This window comes from Oreochromis niloticus, linkage group LG1 (assembly GCF_001858045.2).
Source record: "Oreochromis niloticus isolate F11D_XX linkage group LG1, O_niloticus_UMD_NMBU, whole genome shotgun sequence".
Lineage (NCBI taxonomy): Eukaryota > Metazoa > Chordata > Actinopteri > Cichliformes > Cichlidae > Oreochromis > Oreochromis niloticus.
In genome coordinates this window covers 4066092-4085721 of record NC_031965.2, presented here as the reverse complement: position 1 = coordinate 4085721, position 19630 = coordinate 4066092, and the positions used below count along the sequence as shown (strand labels likewise).

General features: G+C 41.7%; 1 protein-coding gene across 1 annotated transcript; it reads left to right on the top strand.

The window, feature by feature from the left end:
- Positions 1–1794: 1794 nt before the first annotated feature.
- Positions 1795–8323, top strand: fadd (Fas (tnfrsf6)-associated via death domain). The gene is made up of 2 exons (XM_003456561.5): positions 1795–2362; positions 4417–8323. The coding sequence occupies exons 1-2, from the start codon at positions 2065–2067 to the stop codon at positions 4683–4685; spliced, it is 567 nt and encodes a 188-aa protein (XP_003456609.1). The 5' UTR covers positions 1795–2064; the 3' UTR covers positions 4686–8323.
- Positions 8324–19630: the final 11307 nt, after the last annotated feature.

Genomic DNA, 19630 nt, shown 5'->3' with positions numbered 1-19630 from the left:
TATGAACACCCATCCCCCAACCCGAGAATCATAACCTAATAGACCTACACCTTATTTCACAGATTCGCTTTGTCTAGGGTTTATTTCTGGGATTTCGCACAACCCAGGATTCAAATCATGAATACATAATGGGCTTGGATTTATAACATTATGAATGAAATGTGCTCTATTTGGAAGCAGCATGTCTCCCTCCCCTTTCGACGGGTTGTGTGTGAGACTTTAAATCATCAAACTGTAAATTATAGATTTTAAATTGTTATTGATCCCTTTACCCCTGGTCCTAAAGTGTATATTTATTTTCTTACTCTTCTTATATTTATTGTTTGTTTACTTGCACTGTTGTAACTGGAGCCTCGTCGTCTCGTCTCTCTATATACTGTACTGTATGTAGCGGAGATGACAATAAAGTTTACTTTGACTTCAGCAGCAAGCACGCGCACCAAGGGCTCTCGCGCTCACTTTTCGCGTATAGAATTTCGAAAAAACATCGGTGCAAATTATAAGTCTGTATCATAATGTCTGGTGTTTTCGTGTGATAGGTTTGTAGCTTGAACCTATTCGCTGGAACGTTGAAGGCAATGTAATTACACAGCAAGCAAGACACGAGTAGGCAATTTCTCTATGCTTTACGTGCACGGGAGAGAACCGAACAAACGGCGTTCCTTCGCTTGACCCCAGTTGCTCTCGTCCGCTCCCCCGTAACACTGCTCTTTTATTGTGGTTACATGAATATGCATAGGTTCATTAACATATGACGTCTTACATAGGTATGCATGTGAACAAAGAATATCCTGTGTGTGGGGGGGGTCAAAGCATGACCCCATATATGACTTCCCTAAACCTGCTGGCCTGGAAGTCCAGCAGTTCATCTAAACAAAAGGCACTTAGACTACAACACGTTTATCCTACCATAAAACAATAAGACAAGGTACGACCTCTCCCATGCTCCCAGAGTGTGGGTGTGAAAGCCAGAACACTCTGGAATGCACACAAAGTTTGCAGACTAGGATCAAACCTCTACCAATCTACAACTGATTATAAAACTCTAAGCATATATGGGTAGATATTTCTAAGCATAAATGACAATCAACAATACAAATCTAACATCGTGTTTGTTGGTTTGTTTTTATTTTGTTTTATTTTGCGAGTTGGTTATTAGATGCTGCGCCAGCCAGAGAATCCCCCGCCCCCGCCCTCTCCTGCCTGTGCCGCAAGCAGCAGGCGCACCTCGCAAACGGAGGGCGCCCTTACTCCCAGCAAATGGGCGATAGAAAACCGATCGGTGCCTACGATATTCCCAAAATGCGCATGATGTCGGGGCAGCATGAGTACGAGCAATTTTTTATTTTTTATTTTTTTTTGCCGATGCCCGTGATGCCGCCCCCCACCACGATGCCGCCCTGGGCAACCGCCCGTGTCGCCCGTATCAAAAACCGCTACTGCCCAGGCCTCTGGTAGAGGACCCGAGCTTGAAGGATAGACCGCCCGCAGGGGCGAGGGGGGGAGAAGAAAAAAATAAATATATATACGTATGTATATGTATTTATATGTCTCTGTGTGTGTATACATAACAGAAAACTTAACCAAAAAGAACTGAATTGTATCTGTAGGTACTTTGTTACTATAGCAGCCTTTTACAAAACACAAGGTTTGTATGGCACACCATAGGCACCACGTTACCATAGCATTATTAAATAATAACTTTAACAACACATGATTCTATCACAACTATTTACTTTCATTCAAAGAAAAGTCTTTAGTTAAGGCGGTCTGAGCCGGTAGGATCAATGCTGCGGACCACCTCCCGTGTGCCCTCGGATCTAGCATATCCGTTACACTGCTCAGCAGACGCTTTTGTGAGCAGGCTTACCCCAAACCTTTCCCATCCCCGCAAACACTTCCCTCCATGAATGCCGATAGTGTTGTACGTGTGCTGTGTTTCCATTGGTTATTGGTAAACGGAAGTTTAACAACAGACACGCCGGATAGACGTAACTCACCGAAATGAAAGTAAAAGGCAACCGCTAAGAGGCTCTCCTGTGTTTGTGCTCGGTCCGTGTCAACATGAGCTCTTTACGGTTTAACAGCGTTTTGTTAGAGATTTCTAACGCCATGTCTGCTGATCAGCTGAATGAAATAAAGTTCCTGGTTCAACAAGAGATCGGGAAAAGAAATCTGGAAAAAATCGGCAGCGGTCGGGAACTCTTTCAGCTTTTCAGGGAAAGAGGCAAACTGGCAGAAGATAACACGGCCTTTCTTTCAGAGCTTCTCAAAGAAATTAAGCGACAAGATCTCTCGGACAAGATAGACAACTTCAATATTCAGCCCGAACCTGACGATGGCCTGAGTGAGGAGGAGAAAGGTAAGCTAAAGTACGATATGAACGGGGTGTGTGAGCACAGTCAAATTTGGGGGAAGACAAAAATAACGATAATAATAGTAATAATAATGCACATCTGCAAAGCATCGTGCTACAAAGTATGGACGCTGATTTATACATAAAGTCTATGAGTGACTTTCACTTTAGATACCAGCATGTTTGATTGTATGAATCGTAGCACTCGGAAAACACGGCTGGAGCCTGTCCCATTTACTGCCAAACATTATTCAAATATTATTTTTTAAGCGATAAAACATTGTCCTCTCACGATCTTCATTTCTTAAATACTGTCATTTGAATTTTATACAAAGAATGCCAAAGAAAGCACTGGAGTCCTGTGACTGAGTTAGTCATTTATACTATGTCTGAGCTTCCACCCATACTTAACAAGGCTCAAATACAGTCGACAGTTGATCACATCTGTGAAATCATCTGGTCATTGGAGGGTAAACTACTGAAGAGAAAGGAGGCAAATGCTGTCACAGTACAGTATGAAGGCTGTAGATTGACATTTGACATGACAAATGAATAACCCTCTGTGTGGAGAAGCTGTTTTGTTTAACAACCACCCTTTGATTTGGCTTAGTCATACACTTGCTCCTGCACACCGATTGCAAAGCGAAAATGAAAAGCTCTCAATCCTGAAATCTTTCCACCAAAAATGTGTTCAGAAGCCTGAGACTCTGTTTTTGTGTCATTCAATATAAAATTACCCAAATCCCACAATAGTTTCCACCTGACCACCTCAAAATCAAGACATTTTTGTAATGTACAATAACTTTAGCTTATTATTTAACTACCTTTATGGTGTAATAATATTTATTACTTAACTAAGGCATTCCAAAATCTTGTCTTCTTATTAGTAAAAAAGTCCCTGGATGTACCAGGTAAAAAAAGAACGTTTATCACAAGCCTCTATGCTGACTAAGTACACCTCACGATTCAGTGACTTGTAGAACCATCTTCAGCAGCAGTAACTTGAACTAATGGTTTTCTGTATGACTTTCAGTGTTTCACATAATTGTGGAGGAAGTCTTTCCCGCTCTTCTTACCAAAGGTTATGGAGGCATTAATTTATTCTGAGCTGTCTTAACATCACACCACAGAATTTTAGTTAGGTTGAGGTCTGGACTTTGACTGTGTTTGACTGAGTTGATGATAGACTCAGTGTTTGCAAGATGCCCAGGCCATGTCTTTGCAAAGACAGCAATCTGCCATGACCAGCTGGGGGTAAGAGGAAAGAGAAGAGAGCACAGACACCCAGGATAAAAGACACCCATGGGAGAGAGACAGAGTTTTAAAAACCTGCTGGGGGTTTCTTCCTGTTAAAAGGAAGTTTTCCCTGCCCACTGTCATCACTTGCCCATAGGGGGTAATATGATTGGTGGAGTTTTCCCTGTTTTCTTTGTCTGATTGTAGGGTCTATACCTTACAATAAAAAGTCCCTTGAGGCAACTGTTGTCTGATTTGGTGCTACGTAAATAAAATTTAATTGAATATTGGGGTGAAACTGTAAAATGGAGGCTTTAAGGTAAGATGAGGCCTGAAAATTCAAAACCTTGTATGTGATAAGAAGAGTTTTAAATTTGATTCTGGATTTGACAGGGAGCTAGTGAGAGAAATAAGAGAAGCCAATATGCTCAATCTTTCTAGTCCCTGTCAGTACTCTTGCTGCAGCATTTTGAACTGCCAACTTGGTTGGCTTAAACACATAGTTAAAGGTTTGTTCTGTTGTATGTATAACCATAAATACATCAGGAATGTATTGTATTGTCTGCAGACTTATGCCGTCTGCAACAGTCATTGACTAGATAAGTGGAATTATAAGTAGGTCTTTACACAGGGAGTTTTAGATGGGCTTTCATGCTAAAGGCTTGTTTCTAGTTGTCCCTGTTAGTGACCACATTTCATTGTTTCCTGATAGGGTGTTTAGATGGCTGCCCTGGTTTGCTAAAAGTATCTTAAAGTTGAAACTTTACCCACATCAGAAAAATGTTTTATATTTAACCTGTTAATATGTTCTTCTCCTTTTTCAGCAAAACTGAAAATTGCCACAGAGGTAATTGCAGAAAATCTTGGAAAGAGTTGGCGAAAACTAGGCCGCAAATTAGGTTTGAGTGAAACCAAGCTGGAGTCCATCTCTAAGAAGCATCCAACAGATCTAGAGGAGACAGCAGTGGAGCTGCTCAAGGAGTGGGGGAAGAGTCAAGGAGCTGAAGCCCAAACAAAGATGCTGATAGATGCTTTGAGAGCTTGCCAGTTGAATATGACTGCTGATAAAGTAGAGGAAAGACTAGCAACCTAGAATACACTCTTAAATTGGAAATTGTTGTTCAAGAAAACGGCAAACAAAAAGGTTAAAAGTATGCAGAAAAGTCATGAAAGTAATTCAAGTGATTGATTTGAACTCCTGAATTGTATCTCTATGTCCTGTTATCTTTATTATTAGTAGAATGTTGCTGTTTGGGTCTCCTGCTTTGTGAAAGCAATGTTGCTCTCAGTGTTTCAAGGTGACAAAATTGCTAGTGATAGTTGTTAATATGACTCATATATAAAAGTGTTCAACTTCTGTATGCAATCCAACAACTGAAAGTCATATGAATATGTTGCCAGAGCTGTTGGTAAATATTTTTATTGAGGTACAGGATCTTCTCATCAAATGTTCCAAAATTATGAAAGATATTTTTTATGTCACACTATTCATCCAAGATTTTGCTCTTGATTCAGAATTTAGATGAAAAGGCAGGAAATAATTAGGAAAAGAAGCTTATTCTGGAAAGTAAAATGAGATTTGTGTTGCTCTTTTTTTATTCTTTTTATTCTTTGTCAACAGACAGCATTATATTTTAATGCTTTTGGTTGTATAACCCAAAATGTACCCCATATCCAACTCTTTTTCCTCGTAGGGTTTGATGTCATCAAACATCAAACAATTTCATGCTTAAAACCACATAACCTTTGATTGGATGGTTCACCCTGATCTCCTTTCTATGTGGCTCTCTGTGTAGCTACAGATGGTGCTGGCATATGAACATGAACTGTTGTTAGTTTGAGGCCCTTTTGAGGAAATTCAGGACAAACCTGCTGAGCGGCAGTTCAAAAAATTCTTGCATGAGACTTAAGCTTTTTTTAAATTTCAGCTTAATATTGGGATATATTTCTTACACAGAATGAAAACCCAGGTTCACCCCCAAAAACTAGAGCTGAAAGTATAAGAGGAAGGGATTTCCATGCAAGAAAGGAGCTTTAAAGACCTCCAGAGTTTGTCTTTTCAGACACAGTTTGTGATTTTAAAGTTAGCTGACTTTGATTGCAATACAGCATCACTTTGTGTGTGTTTTGCATATTGTCTTTGGTTCAGTATACTTACAGCACTGGTAGAGTCTGTTCAACCTATCGATATCATTTTTGCTCATCTGAGTGGCCCCACCCAACATTACATTGCTATTAGGAATGGGCACCATAGTGGGTTGGTTGTTCTTGGAGAAGGCATACCTGAAAACAAATGAAGTTAATTTTGATTAATTTCATTTTTCTGGTGATTTAGCTCCTCAGTACATCATGTTCTAATCTTTGAAAGCATATTTGCACTGGTTTTACTAAACACTCTTGTATAGGAAGGTATGCACAGACAAGTTATGATTGTGTAGAGGCTCTGCTCTGCTAGCAGTATGCTGTAGGGACAGTTGATGGTTTCTTCATGTGAAAATAATAGGAACACCCAAATTCCAAACTTCACACACAGTTTCCATGGACTTATGTGTAAAAAAGTATTAAAGTAACATATGTAAATAAAAGTATGAATTTATTCTTACCTCTCATATTGCATGAGAGAGTTGTAGTCATAAGGAGTTCCCTGGTTTAGAGTATCAATCTTATAGAAATTGTACTCCATGTCTGTGAGAATAAGGAGATATGTGTGCATGAGGTGTGGGAACTAAAATATCTAACAAATGCACATTTTTATATTATGTATAATCATTTTAATACAGCATCCATTGAACCTCACCCCATTTAGGGTTATTATCATGAACTAATTTTAAGCTAAAAACTATAACTAGGTCTTTAAAAGTAAACCAAATGAATGAAAAATGAACTACACTAACAATAAAAACTAACTAAAGATATAAGGCAATAAAAACATGATTGAAAGGGCCGCAACCACTTTGGAAATAACTAAAATGCTCTAAGCGGTGAATGGATCAGTACCTATGTAGCACTTGTCTGCTTTAACTGCTCAAAGTGCCTTTTACTATGAGCCTCATTAGCCCATTTACACACACATTCATAAACAGGTTTATTCTAAAGTTGTATTAATCTTTGTTGACAGATTATGCTATCATCTTTAGTTTTTTAATTTTATTTACTGAACTTTAGCTCGGTGCAATAAAAGAAAAAAATCTCTCTCAACCTCAGTCACACTATTTCTTTCTCTAGAACTGCTTTGCCCTTCGAATTAATTTAACACAAAATCCAAATTAGCACAGAAAATGGTGATGGTGACTGACCATCAAGGATGTTCTCCCAGTACACCCTGATGTAGTTGTCCCTGTCAGAACGGGTCTGTTCGTGATTGAAGCCTAGGGCATGGAGTAATTCATGCTGGACAGTGCTGTGGTAAAGACAGCCCTGACGGCTTAGAGACACAGTTTGACCACCACCCTAGCGACCTACGTAGGAGTAGCAGCTGTTAAAACAGAAAAGTCCCGCAATATTTAGAAATCACAAAAGCCTTTTGCACATGTACATCTGTAAGGCAAATGTTTCTTTATACGCCTCGTAGGACAACAATAATGTATTTCAACATATGATGAATTATGTTGAATCCATACTGTAGCTCAGGTGACTGTGGGAGCCAGGCCATCTGACGCAGCACTCCATCACTCTCCTTCTTGGTCAAATAGCCCTTACACAGCCTGGAGGTGTGTTTGGGGTCATTTATGCTGTTGAAAAATAAATGATGGTCCAACTAAATGCAAACCAGATGGGATGGCATGTCGCTGCAGGATGCTGTGGTAGCCATGCTGGTTCAGTGTGCCTTCAATATTGAATAAATTCCCAATAGTGTCACCAGCAAAGCACCCCGACACCATCACACCCCCTCCATCCTTCACAGTGGGAACCATGCATGTAGAAACCATCCATTCACCTTTTCTGTGTTGCACAAAAGCAAGGCTGGTGGAATCAAAGAACTCAAATTTGGACTCATCAGACCAAAGCACAGATTTCTACTGGTCTAATGTCCATTTCTTATGTTTCTTGGCCCAAACAAATCTCTTCTGCTTGTTGCTTTTCCTTAGTCGTGGTTTCTTAGAAGCTATTTGACCATAACAGCCTGATTCGTGCCGTCTCCTCTGAACAGTTGAAGTAGAGATGTGTCTGCTACTGAAACTCTATGTGGCATTTTTCTGGGCTCTAATCTGAGGGGCTGTTAACTTGTGATTTCTGAGGCTGGTGACTCAGATGAATTTATCCTCAGCAGCAGAGGTGACTCTTGGACTTCCTTTCCTGGGACGGTCTTCTTGTGAACCAGTTTTATCGTAGCGTTTGATGGTTTTTGCAACTGCACTTGGGGACACATTCAATCTTTTTAGGAATTTTCCAGACCGACTGAACTTAAACTTAAAGTGATGATGGACTGTGGTTTCTCTTTACTTAGCTGATTGGTTCTTGCCATAATATGAATTCTTACAGTTGTCAGCTGACAGAACTGTCAGCTGTGTACCAACCTGACTTCTTCACAACACAACTGATGATCCCAACCCCATTAAGAAGGCAAGAACTTCCACAAATAAACCCTAACGAGGCACACCTGTGAAGTGAAAACTGTTTCAGGTTTTCTTTGCTACATAATTTCATACATCTTGCTTCATATATTTGATGTCTTCAGTGTGTATCTACAATGCAGAATGTAGTAAAAATAAAGAAAAAATTAAATGAGAATGTGTGTCCAACCTTTTAACTGATAGTGTATATGTGAGGTTATTGATTCAGGAAAGTGCTTATGGTATATTCGGTTAGTTGGTATCAAAGGACAGAGTCTGAAAGTCATTAGATTTAATACAAATAGAAATGTTATAATAACAATTCAGTGTAAAGATGAATTGTTGTCCACCAGGCATAAACACTGTATATAACTTGGCATTGGCCTGTTCCGTGATTAAGAAAAAAAATGCTTACAGTAGTGATTGGCGATGTAGTACGGGACATAGACTTTCCCATCACTCCACTTTCCCCACATACAGCTTCTGGAGGTGCATGGGTCAGCATTTCTGTCAGCTTCAGACTTGATAGCAATGTCACCTCCAATTAATGTAGGCTCATCAATGTCAGGTGCTGTAAGAAAAACAGAGGCATCGCCCTGTCTTTGACATGCATAATAGCAGTGGTTTATTTATGTGACCCCAGTCTAGTGGGTAATTAAAATAGCCAGTCCAGAGCCATTTTGCATGTCTTTTATTAGCACTTGTGATCTGGATCATGTGTGGACCCGAAGCTGCTAAATAAAAGCTTTTTTCTTTAAACAGGAAAAGCCAAAAGACTGTCAAATTACACTAAATCCATGTTGCAAACATCCCCACTTTTGTACCCCCAATGCTGCTGCAACAAATATGTGCAAGTATGCTTGTCTGTTCTAAAACAGGTTACCAACTTACTGTAGTTTCTGTTGGCTCTCTCCAGCAGCTGACCTACAGAGAGCTCTCTGGGTATGTCCTGGTCAGTGCTAGGAATCTCTGCATAACATAATATATTCACAGTAGACATTATGATTTTGAACACACCAGCTCAGTTACAACTGAATAGCTTTTACTTCAAATGGACTGACTGCTGCTTAATTTTCTTTTAATTGATATCCAATAGCACAAAAAATAGAATTTAAAAAACAGTCACAAATGTTCCCTTACTAGTCACTTTCAAATTCTACCATAAAAAGCAATTATTTGTTTCTTACCTTCCTGTACTCAGCCACAGCAACATTGCAAAGAACAGACAAAAGAGACATTAGTTTGTAACTGTAACTGAAAAGCAAAGGGGCATTGGAAAATGAAAACAACTGAAATATACATTTCACAATGAAATAAACACAACTAACAAAACTCTCATTATAAAACTGATACAACACTTTGTACCAATTACTTATTTAATAGCATTTTTTATTTCAAATGTAATACTTTTTTGCATCAGGGGGAATTTGCCCTCCACACAATTTAATTTAACACGCATGGTTGTCTCTGGAAGTTTCTACCTGAGCCCAGGAAGAGGATAGCAGCAGCAGCAGCAGCAGAGCGACAAGAGATCAACAGAAAACCAACATGGCTGCAAAAGATCTGTGATATAGACCACATTGTTGTATGTTATCAAGCAGCATACCTCATGCACATTAAAGTACTTAAAATGCAAAATTTCAAAGAAATCACAGAAAATTTGCATGTGAATGATGGAGTTTGCGGTGATGACAGAAGATAGGGTTCTTACCTGGAACGCTGATGAGTGAGCGTCTTTCTGTCAAGTTTTATACTGTTCCCTGGCTCGCCAAAGATAACAGGATGTGTCAAAAGGTGCAAACACAAGAGAAAGTGTTATCACTGCAGATGGAAAACTGTGAGTCATTGCAACTTGTGTGAAACTTTGCATCTGTCACAGGTTTAGTGTACACGAATGTCATAAGAGCATGCAGTATTCAGATACATATACGTAAGTTTTGAGTGTATACAAACTGTCAGCTCAGTTTGTATTCTGTGCTGTCACTGTTTCTATAAAATGGCTGAATGTGAGTCAATTCAGGAAAATAACTTTAAAAAAACAAGCAGAAAAGTGGCCACCGCGAGACGCTTAACCGGTAGTGGGACTGTTGAACTTACAGGTGAAAAACATGGTTTACCAAGTATGCCATCACCACCCCTACAAATCTGCACCATCACAAAATACTTCCAGTGCTTTTGACTGTCTGACAAAAATGCTGCAAAGAAATACTATGTTCTCAGCTTCTATGCATGTAATACCGTTGAAGGTACTGCAGACATAAGTGTTTCCACATACATATTTCCACATAGAAATCACTCATTTCTGCTCATATTTCAACTTTGGTTTTGTGGGGTTTTTTTTTTTGTTTTTTTTGTGGTACAGAGAGCAGATTTCTCCCATATTGGCTCTCTTCATCGGCTTCCTGTTAAATGGATCTTGGATCCATTTAACCATGGGCCTTGGATCAGGTGACCCTGAATCCTCCCTTAGTTATGCTGCAATAGGTCTAGGTTGATGAGGGATTCCCATGCATTGAGTGTTTTTTCTTCTCTCACACCTTTCTCACTCACTATGTGTTAATATACCTCTCTGCGTTTAATTATTAGTTATTATTAATCCCTGGCTCTTATCCACAGTATTTCTTTTGTCCTGTCTTCTTCCCGTCATTCCCAACCAGCCGCAGATGTCTGATTGTTGGGGTTTCTCTATATTATTGTAGAATCTTTACCATTACAATATAAAGGGTCTTCAGGTGACTGTTGTTATATTAAAACATTTATAAAATTGAATTGAATTGATTTGTTAATATTTGGACCACTTTTAGTAAACAGTACTTCATAGCTTTGATACAGCATGGTACCCAACTGCATTAAACAGGTAGCACAATTTAGTGATGACTCTAAATTCTTTGCTGGTATTAATGAGTGTTTTCGCCTTATTTTCTGTGTTGTTAATGTGATGGCCTGTCCACTCCACCTCTTCTCCATCCTATGACAGATGGGACATACTGTTGCCTATGCTATCATAGTGGTGTCACTACACAGGAAGAATGTTCTGGATTAAAGTCTCCCAGTAGGATAGAGCTTACATGTGGAGTTTGCATGTTTTCAACATGCCTGTGCAGGTCCTCGACCTTCCTCAAAAGATGTGCTCCCTAAGTTAACTGATGATTCTAATTTGTCTGTGGATGCAAGGAGATAAAGTGCTCATAGGGTAAAATGTCGTCTATAGTATGAATCCATTTCCATCTATTATTATTGTCAAGCACATGTATCTAGGTGTTTTTGTAAGTGGTGGGATATTTTTGATTATTCTTTGCTTTTGGATTCACTGTCTACAGCATGGTTAGATTTAAAAATAATATAGGCAAATAATTCACTGACATTTCTAAAAAGCAAAAGTAAGAATTACCCTGCATATAAATGCGTTGAGACGTCGCTGGAGTCTGGGTTTAATCATCTGTTAGTCTGTCTGAGAAAGAAAAACATCAGCTGTTCTTATCAGTGTGAGATATTCACCATACTGCTGTCAATATAGCCTGACCTATTCACAGTGAACAAGGCTAGGCATCACATTGACAGCAGTATGTTAACTCTGCAGATTCTATAGTGGGAAATGCCAGTTCCATCCACAATTATATCTAATACAGTTTTTCAGCAAATTAATTAATAATTAATTAATTAAGAAAGCCTGTCCTCACTGTACTTGAGAAATATTCTAGTTGAAAATCTTTACTCACATTGTGTAATTTGTTAAGACATAAAACAAATCATCAAGCTGCATTTATTACTTCCAGGCTTGACTACTGTAATTCAAAAGCTGCAGCAATACTGGCAGAGACTAGAAATTAGTGGGACGACTCAAGAAGAAGGCACATGGTTTCAGTGTACTTGGGGACATCACAGTTCAGCTCAGCTCCAGTTAGTGGCATCCTCCCAACTGATTGTTATTTGCAATGGAAATTACACAAATTACACATTTTGATTTTTTTTGAAAAAAAAAAAATTAAGTATTTTAAGCACTTTTTTTCATATGATGTGTTTCATCATGTCTAATAACAACACAAACACCAACAGTTACTACACGACTGAAACTCAAACTGAAAGATGAGCAAAAGGTTCATTTTCAAATATACTGACAGCTCTCCAAGTGACAGCTATACTGCAGGACAGGACAGAATAAAAAAAAGAAAAAGAAAGATAGTTCACTTTGCTTGAAATCTAAGTTCATCTTGCTTTTACCAGCCAGCTGTCCCACATGGTGACACAGCTAGCTAAGTATCTAGTATGTATCTAGTATCTAGTATGATCCAAAGGGCCAGCTCTGTTCTAGGATGCCCTCTGGACCCAGTGGAGGTGGTGAGTGACAGGAGAATGGCGGCTAAGCTGTCATCCCTGTTGGACAACATCTCCCACCCCATGCATGAGACTGTGACAGCACTGAGCAGCTCCTTCAGTGGGAGACTGCGGCACCCACGGTGTGGGACAGAGAGATTTCGCAGGTCTTTCCTCCCCACTGCTGTCAGACTCCACAACAAAGACTTTAACTGATCAAACACACACATCCACACATGTGCAATAACACTAATGTGCAATAATCTTTTCTGGCATCGTTGTATTTTTACTCAGTTGTATATAGCATTTGTATTCTATTTTTATCTTATTGTATATTTTATTCTATTTTATTCTACTGTATATAGTATTTTATTCTATTCTGTACAGTTGTGTACTGTATTTATTCTTATTTTATTTTATTCTAATTTTTGCTTCATAACTTTTGCACTGTCCACTTCCTGCTGTGACAAAACAAATTTCCCACGTGTGGGACTAATAAAGGTTATCTTATCTTATCTTATCTTATCTTATCTTATCTGGACAATGTCAGTTTTGCAATTTCCTCCAGTATTAATAGTATTACATTGACTCTTTACGAATTGAATGAAATGATCTTAATATCATAAGTTGAGGGCAAGAAAAAACATAATTCGAGCAAATAATTTGATTGCAATTAAATCTCCTTGTGCGTAAAATCAACAACACCCACGCGCAGACCTCAGCGGCCACGCGCATTACTTTAATGTTGAAGAAATATTTAAATCAGAGGACTCTAAGGTAAGTTCTGAAGTAGTGTTGTCCCAATAATCTGTTGTGCAGTATCACATAGCTTCTATGATTTAAACAAGTCATCATACTAAGACGCACGCATCATTATGCTGTGTAAATATAACTATATTACACACCATGCTTGTAGCTGCTGCGTGCTATGTGTGCTTATGCTTTGTGCTGGTTGTGATTTTCTGATTTCTTAGCTGAAGTCATATCTAAATATGATCATGTCCTTATTGTTGGAGATTTTAACATCCAAGTGTGTTGTCCTGATAAACAATGATTAAAGAGATTCTTTTAATCTCACACAGTGGGTGGCTGGACCTACACAAGTATGTGGACATATTGGACCTTGTTTCATCCTATGGCCCGCCGGTTTCTAACTTGATGATTTTAGATGCAATGTTTACAGATCGTAAGCCTGTGTTATTTGACATTGTATTGTCCATGAGGTGTGTTAAGAACCACGCTCTTGCATGGCACTGTTGCAGCCACTGCAGCGCAGTTTTCAGTTCAGTTTCAGTTCTCGGCTGGATTTCTGTAACTCGTTTAACCTTGGTATCATTGTCACATCTTCAGCTGGTGGATGCCACATGGCTTTAAACTGGTACACAGAGAAGGGAGTATATTACTCCTACTTTATCCTCACTCACTGACTGCCTGTCACTTCTGTCCTGGACTTGAAGACCACAGGGAAACACCAGACATCTATCTGCTGCCTGTTGTCAATGATCAAATTTAGTTTTCTTGAAGTTCTTTTCATCTTTGTTTGATAAGTTAAATATTTGTTTTATAAAAATCTTAATTGAGTTCATAAAGAGACTAGCAAGAACAATATTAAACAGCTGTTTCTGCTCTGTACTTAGATCTTTTGTTATTAGTAAGATTATTGTTCAATGTCTTGATGAACCATGGAATGTCACCTCTCTGGTGGGGAAGGAGCCTGAGTTAGTGCGTGAGGTTGAGAAGTACCGGCTAGATATAGTCGGGCTCACCTCTACGCATGGCTTGGGCTCTGGAACTAGTCTCCTGGAGAGGGGCTGGACTCTGTCTCAGTCTGGAGTTGCCCCTGGTGAGAGGCGGCGGGCTGGGGTGGGTATTCTAATATCCCCCCGGCTTGCTGCCGGTACGTTGGGGTTTTTCCCGGTGGATGAGAGGGTTTGTTCCCTGCGCCTCAGGGTCGGGGAACGGGTCCTGACTGTCATCTGCGCTTATGCGCCGAGTGGCAGTACAGAGTACCCAGCCTTCTTAGAGTCCCTGGGGGGGGTGCTGGAAGGTGCCCCACCTGGAGACTCTGTTGTCCTACTGGGAGACTTCAATGCTCACGTGGGTAACGACAGCGAGACCTGGAGGGGCGTGATTGGGAGGAACGGCCTCCCTGATCTGAACCCGAGTGGTGTTTTGTTATTGGACTTCTGTGCAAATCACAGTTTGGCCATAACGAACACCTTGTTCGAACATAAGAGTGTCCATAAGTGCACGTGGCACCAGGATGCTCTAGGCCGCAGGTCGATGATCGATTTTGTAATCGTATCACCAGACCTGCGACCATATGTTCTGGACACTCGGGTGAAGAGAGGGACTGAGCTGTCAACTGACCACCACCTGGTGGTGAGTTGGATCAGGTGGCGGGGGAGGACGCTGGACAGACCCGGTGCACCTAAACGCGTAGTGAGGGTGTGCTGGGAACGTCTAGCAGAGGCCCCAGTCCGCGAGATCTTCAACGCACACCTCCGGCAGAGCTTCAACAACAATCCGAGGGAGACTGGGGACATTGAGTCCGAATGGACCATGTTCAGCGTCTCCATTGCCGAAGCTGCTGCATTGAGCTGCGGCCGCAAGGTGGTTGGTGCCTGCCGTGGTGGTAATCCCCGAACCAAATGGTGGACACCAGAGGTGAAGGGAGCCACCAGGCTGAAGAAGGAGTCCTATCGGGCTTGGTTAGCCTGTGGGACTCCAGAGGCAGCTGACAGGTATCGACAGGCCAAGCGGAATGCGGCTCGGGCAGTGGCTGAAGCAAAAACTCGGGTGTGGGAGGAGTTCGGAGAGGCCATGGAAAAAGACTTTCGGACTGCCTCGAAGAGATTCTGGCAAACCGTCAGGCGTCTCAGGAGGGGAAAGCGGTGCTCTACCTGCACTGTGTATAGTGCTGGCGGTGCGCTGCTGACGTCGACTGAGAAAATTGTCAGACGGTGGAAGGAATACTTCGAGGACCTCCTTAATCCCACTGACACGTCTTCCGAGGAGGAAGCAGAGTCTGGGGATGAGGGGAATGACCCGCCAATTTCTGGGGTCGAGGTCACTGAGGCAGTTAAACAACTCCTCGGTGGCAGAGCCCCTGGTGTTGATGAGGTCCGCCCCGAGTTCCTGAAGGCTCTGGACGTTGTAGGGCTGTCCTGGTTGACACGCCTCTACAATGTTGCGTGGAGATCAGGGGCAGTACCCCTGGACTGGCAGACCGGGGTGGTGGTCCCCATCTTTAAGAAGGGAGACCGGAGGGTGTGTTCCAACTACAGGGGGATCACACTCCTCAGCCTCCCTGGGAAAGTCTATGCCAGGGTGCTGGAAAGGAGAGTTCGTCCGTTAGTCGAACCTCGGATACAGGAGGAACAATGCGGTTTTCGTCCTGGTCGCGGAACACTGGACCAGCTCTTTATCCTCTCGAGGATACTTGAGGGTGCATGGGAGTTTGCCCAACCAGTCTACATGTGTTTTGTGGACTTGGAGAAGGCATTCGACCGTGTCCCTCGGGGTGTCCTGTGGGAGGTGTTGCGGGAGTATGGGGTGTCTGGCCCACTGCTACGGGCCATTCGATCCCTATACAACCGTTGTAAGAGTTTGGTTCGCATTGCCGGCAATAAGTCGGACTTGTTTCCGGTGGGTGATGGGCTCCGCCAGGGCTGCCCTTTATCACCGATTCTGTTCATAATTTTTATGGACAGGATTTCTAGGCGCAGCCAAGTGGCGGAGGGCTTTCACTTCGGTGGCCTCAGAATCTCATCTCTGCTTTTGCGGATGATGTGGTTCTGATGGCTTCATCGGGTGGGGGCCTCCAGCTCGCACTGGAACGGTTCGCAGCCGAGTGTGAAGCAGCGGGAATGAGGATCAGCACCTCCAAATCTGAGGCCATGGTTCTCAGCCGGAAAAGGGTGGAGTGCCCACTCCGGGTCGGGGATGAGTTCCTGCCCCAAGTGGAGGAGTTCAAGTATCTCGGGGTCTTGTTCGCGAGTGATGGGAGAAGGGAGCCGGAGATCGACAGACGGATTGGTGCTGCGGCTGCAGTGATGCGGACGCTGCATCGGTCCGTCGTGGTGAAGAGGGAGCTGAGTGTAAAAGCGAAGCTCTCAATTTACCGGTCGATCTACGTCCCGACCCTCACCTATGGCCACGAGCTGTGGGTAGTGACCGAAAGAACGAGATCGCGGATACAAGCGGCAGAAATGAGCTTCCTCCAAAGGGTGGCTGGCCTCTCCCTTAGAGATAGGGTGAGAAGTTCGGCCATCCGGGAGGGGCTCAGAGTAGAGCCGCTGCTCCTCCACATCGAAAGGAGCCAGTTGAGGTGGTTCGGGCATCTGACAAGGATGCCCCCTGGGCGCCTCCTGGGTGAGGTGTTCCGGGCATGTCCCACCGGGAGGAGGCCCCGGGCAGACCCAGGACGCGCTGGAGAGATTATATCTTTCGGCTGGCCTGGGAACGCCTTGGTGTTCCCCCGGATGAGCTGGAGGAGGTGGCTGGGGAGAGGGAGGTCTGGGCTTCTCTGCTTAGGCTGCTGCCCCCGCGACCCGACTTCGGATAAAGCGGATGAGGATGGATGGATGGATGGTCTTGATGAACAGTGAACAAAAGCTCTGATCAAATGCTGATTATCAACTTTTTGCAGTTATGGAAGAAATACCTATCCTAAATCCTATATTTATATAAAATTACCAATGCTATATATGTACATTCTGTAAAAATACATTTTTACTGAAGTAAAAGTACACATTTTCTGCATTAAAATATACTCTAAAGTCCATGTAACGGAAACCATTTTTACTTTCAGTGTTGCGGATAAAACCAAAGTGATATGTAATGTGTGCAAAAGTCAAATCAGCAGAGGCAGAGATGTCAAACATCTGTCAACATATGCTATGCATAATCACATGCACTTAAAGCACCCTCTCCTGGTACTGTCTGCCAACCCCCCACAAGCACCAAATCATCATCACAGCCATGTTCTCCCCCTGCAAGTCAGTTTCGCTGTCTGTTCAGCTTCCTCCAAAAAGGACGGGTGGCGGTGGGGTTCATAATGTTCACAATGGTATTTAATGGTATTAGTTGTTGGTTTAATAACGGATGAGGCAATGGCTGTTATGTTATTTTCTTTTGAGTGACGTTCTTTGTTACATGTTCATAATTATTATAATGGATATAATTTAAAAAATACTTACACTATAACGTAAATTAGAAGCAAAAACAATGGATTTTTATGCCTATTTTGAATTTTACTCGAATACAAATACAAATTACCCCCCAACAAATACAATTACAGATACAAATACCAGCTGCTTTGCACATCTCTAATGTAAGCATTGATCGGTGCTACACATCAGTCTTGAGGATTTGACTTTTTGAAAATGCAGTTTGCCAGTGTACCTACAGCTGTTATTTCTATTGTGCTGCAGTGGATGTACTGATTTATCACTAAGCTTCACTGTAATACTGAAAAACTTCTTAAAAAACGTAGAATTTTGGCATCCAGTCATGTATGTGCAGTTACATGTGTTTGCTACAGATTGAGCAACTTTGGCAGTATTTTGGCCAAAGTTATAATTGCCAGATTCTGATACATACTTCCATTCCTGATTCCCGTTAAGAGTTTTTTGTTTGTTAGTTTTAGTTTTTAAATCATAGAAGCCATGTAATACTGTACAAAAGATTAATGAGACGGCAGTATTTCAGAGGTGTCAGAACTTGCCATAGAATCCTCTGATTTAAATATTTCTTCAACACTGAAGTAATCCAGTGACAGTTGTCTGTATTTCCACTGCTGCACAGCAGATATTAACTGTTGTTAATTAATTCAGCAAATTTTACTTCTCAAATTGTAAACAAATACAGTTTAAAAGAGAATTTCTGTCGCTGCCACAGTGTAACTCAGTTTAACAAGGTAACCTGAAATCTCCATCAAAGTGACCAATCACATAAGGACGCTGGTCGCTTTTGGACTCTGCCTCCAAACTGTCAAAAGTCAAAGGCCGTTTATCAATGCCCAAGTACGCGAGTACGTACTCGCGTTCTCGGTGAGTGCGTACTCGCCGAGAACGCACGGGAGTACGTACCCGCCGAGAACGCGAGCACGGACTCGCAATATGTACAATTGGAACACCTGCGTACGTGATGATGTCACAGGTCCGGAGTTTTTACTGCCGTCCCCTCCTAATTTAACTGTGAGTAACATGTTATGAAGCTTAACTGTAATCACAGCCAAACCGGTTTACTCAGGAACAAATAAAACACTGAAATAAACCAAACATTAACATTTAGAAGTGATCTAAGTGACTTATATGTCATTTTTAACCTCAGTAGTGAAACCTCTATTAATAAAAATAGTGTACATGTACATACATGTACATACCTTAATAAAAACAAGCAGGTGAGATGTTAGAACGCTTTTATTTCTATTGTAGTGGACACTCAATACTATAGACAGCTGCTGGAGTTTCTTTAACCTGAGTAGAGAGAAGTCCGCGAGCGGGGGGGGGTTGAAAACGATGTGCCGGGAGTCCGCTGTTGAGTTTTGGACGAAATGCATTCTGGGATATATAGCTGTCCCAAGTCCACACCGATGCATGCTCGATAAAACAGGCGGATCGAGAACACATTTTTCACGTTCTCGGCTTGATGCGTACTTCGAATTGGAACAGTACTTGGTCTCCGACTGATGACGTATCACGAGTACACGAGAACGCAAGTACGCACAAGTACGCATATTGATAAACGCCCAAAGTGAGTTTTGCGAGCAGATAAACCGCGCAAGCGTAAAACTGCTACAGCGCGAGCAAAGGGGAAACTCGCGTGGGCGCGATGGCTTCTTTGAGCGCGTGTCCGCTGTTTTCTGCGTGCGAGGGTAGTTGAAATTACGTGCGAGGAATTTGCAGCAGTGAAGCAATTATTTGCTCTAATTATGTTTTTTCTTGCGCGGGGCTTATGATATTAAAATCATTCCATAGAACTGCACTTTTTATACAACGTCCCCAATGTTAAAAGGTTATTGGACAATTGACTGATTGCAATTTCATGTCCACGTTAGCCTAGTTCACTTGTTATCTCATGACAAATTAAGCAGATAAACAATATGGAAATCTTAATATGAGGTCCAGAGATTTCTTGATGCAAGTGAAGAAGCAACACGTTCTCA

What these genes read in the sequence shown, in the direction of transcription:
- fadd (XM_003456561.5), top strand. Translation starts at nt 2,065, where the DNA reads ATGAGCTCTTTACGGTTTAACAGCGTTTTGTTAGAGATTTCTAACGCC. An exon ending in CCTGAGTGAGGAGGAGAAAG is followed by an intron (nt 2,363 to 4,416) that starts GTAAGCTAAAGT and finishes CTCCTTTTTCAG; the next exon opens with CAAAACTGAAAATTGCCACA.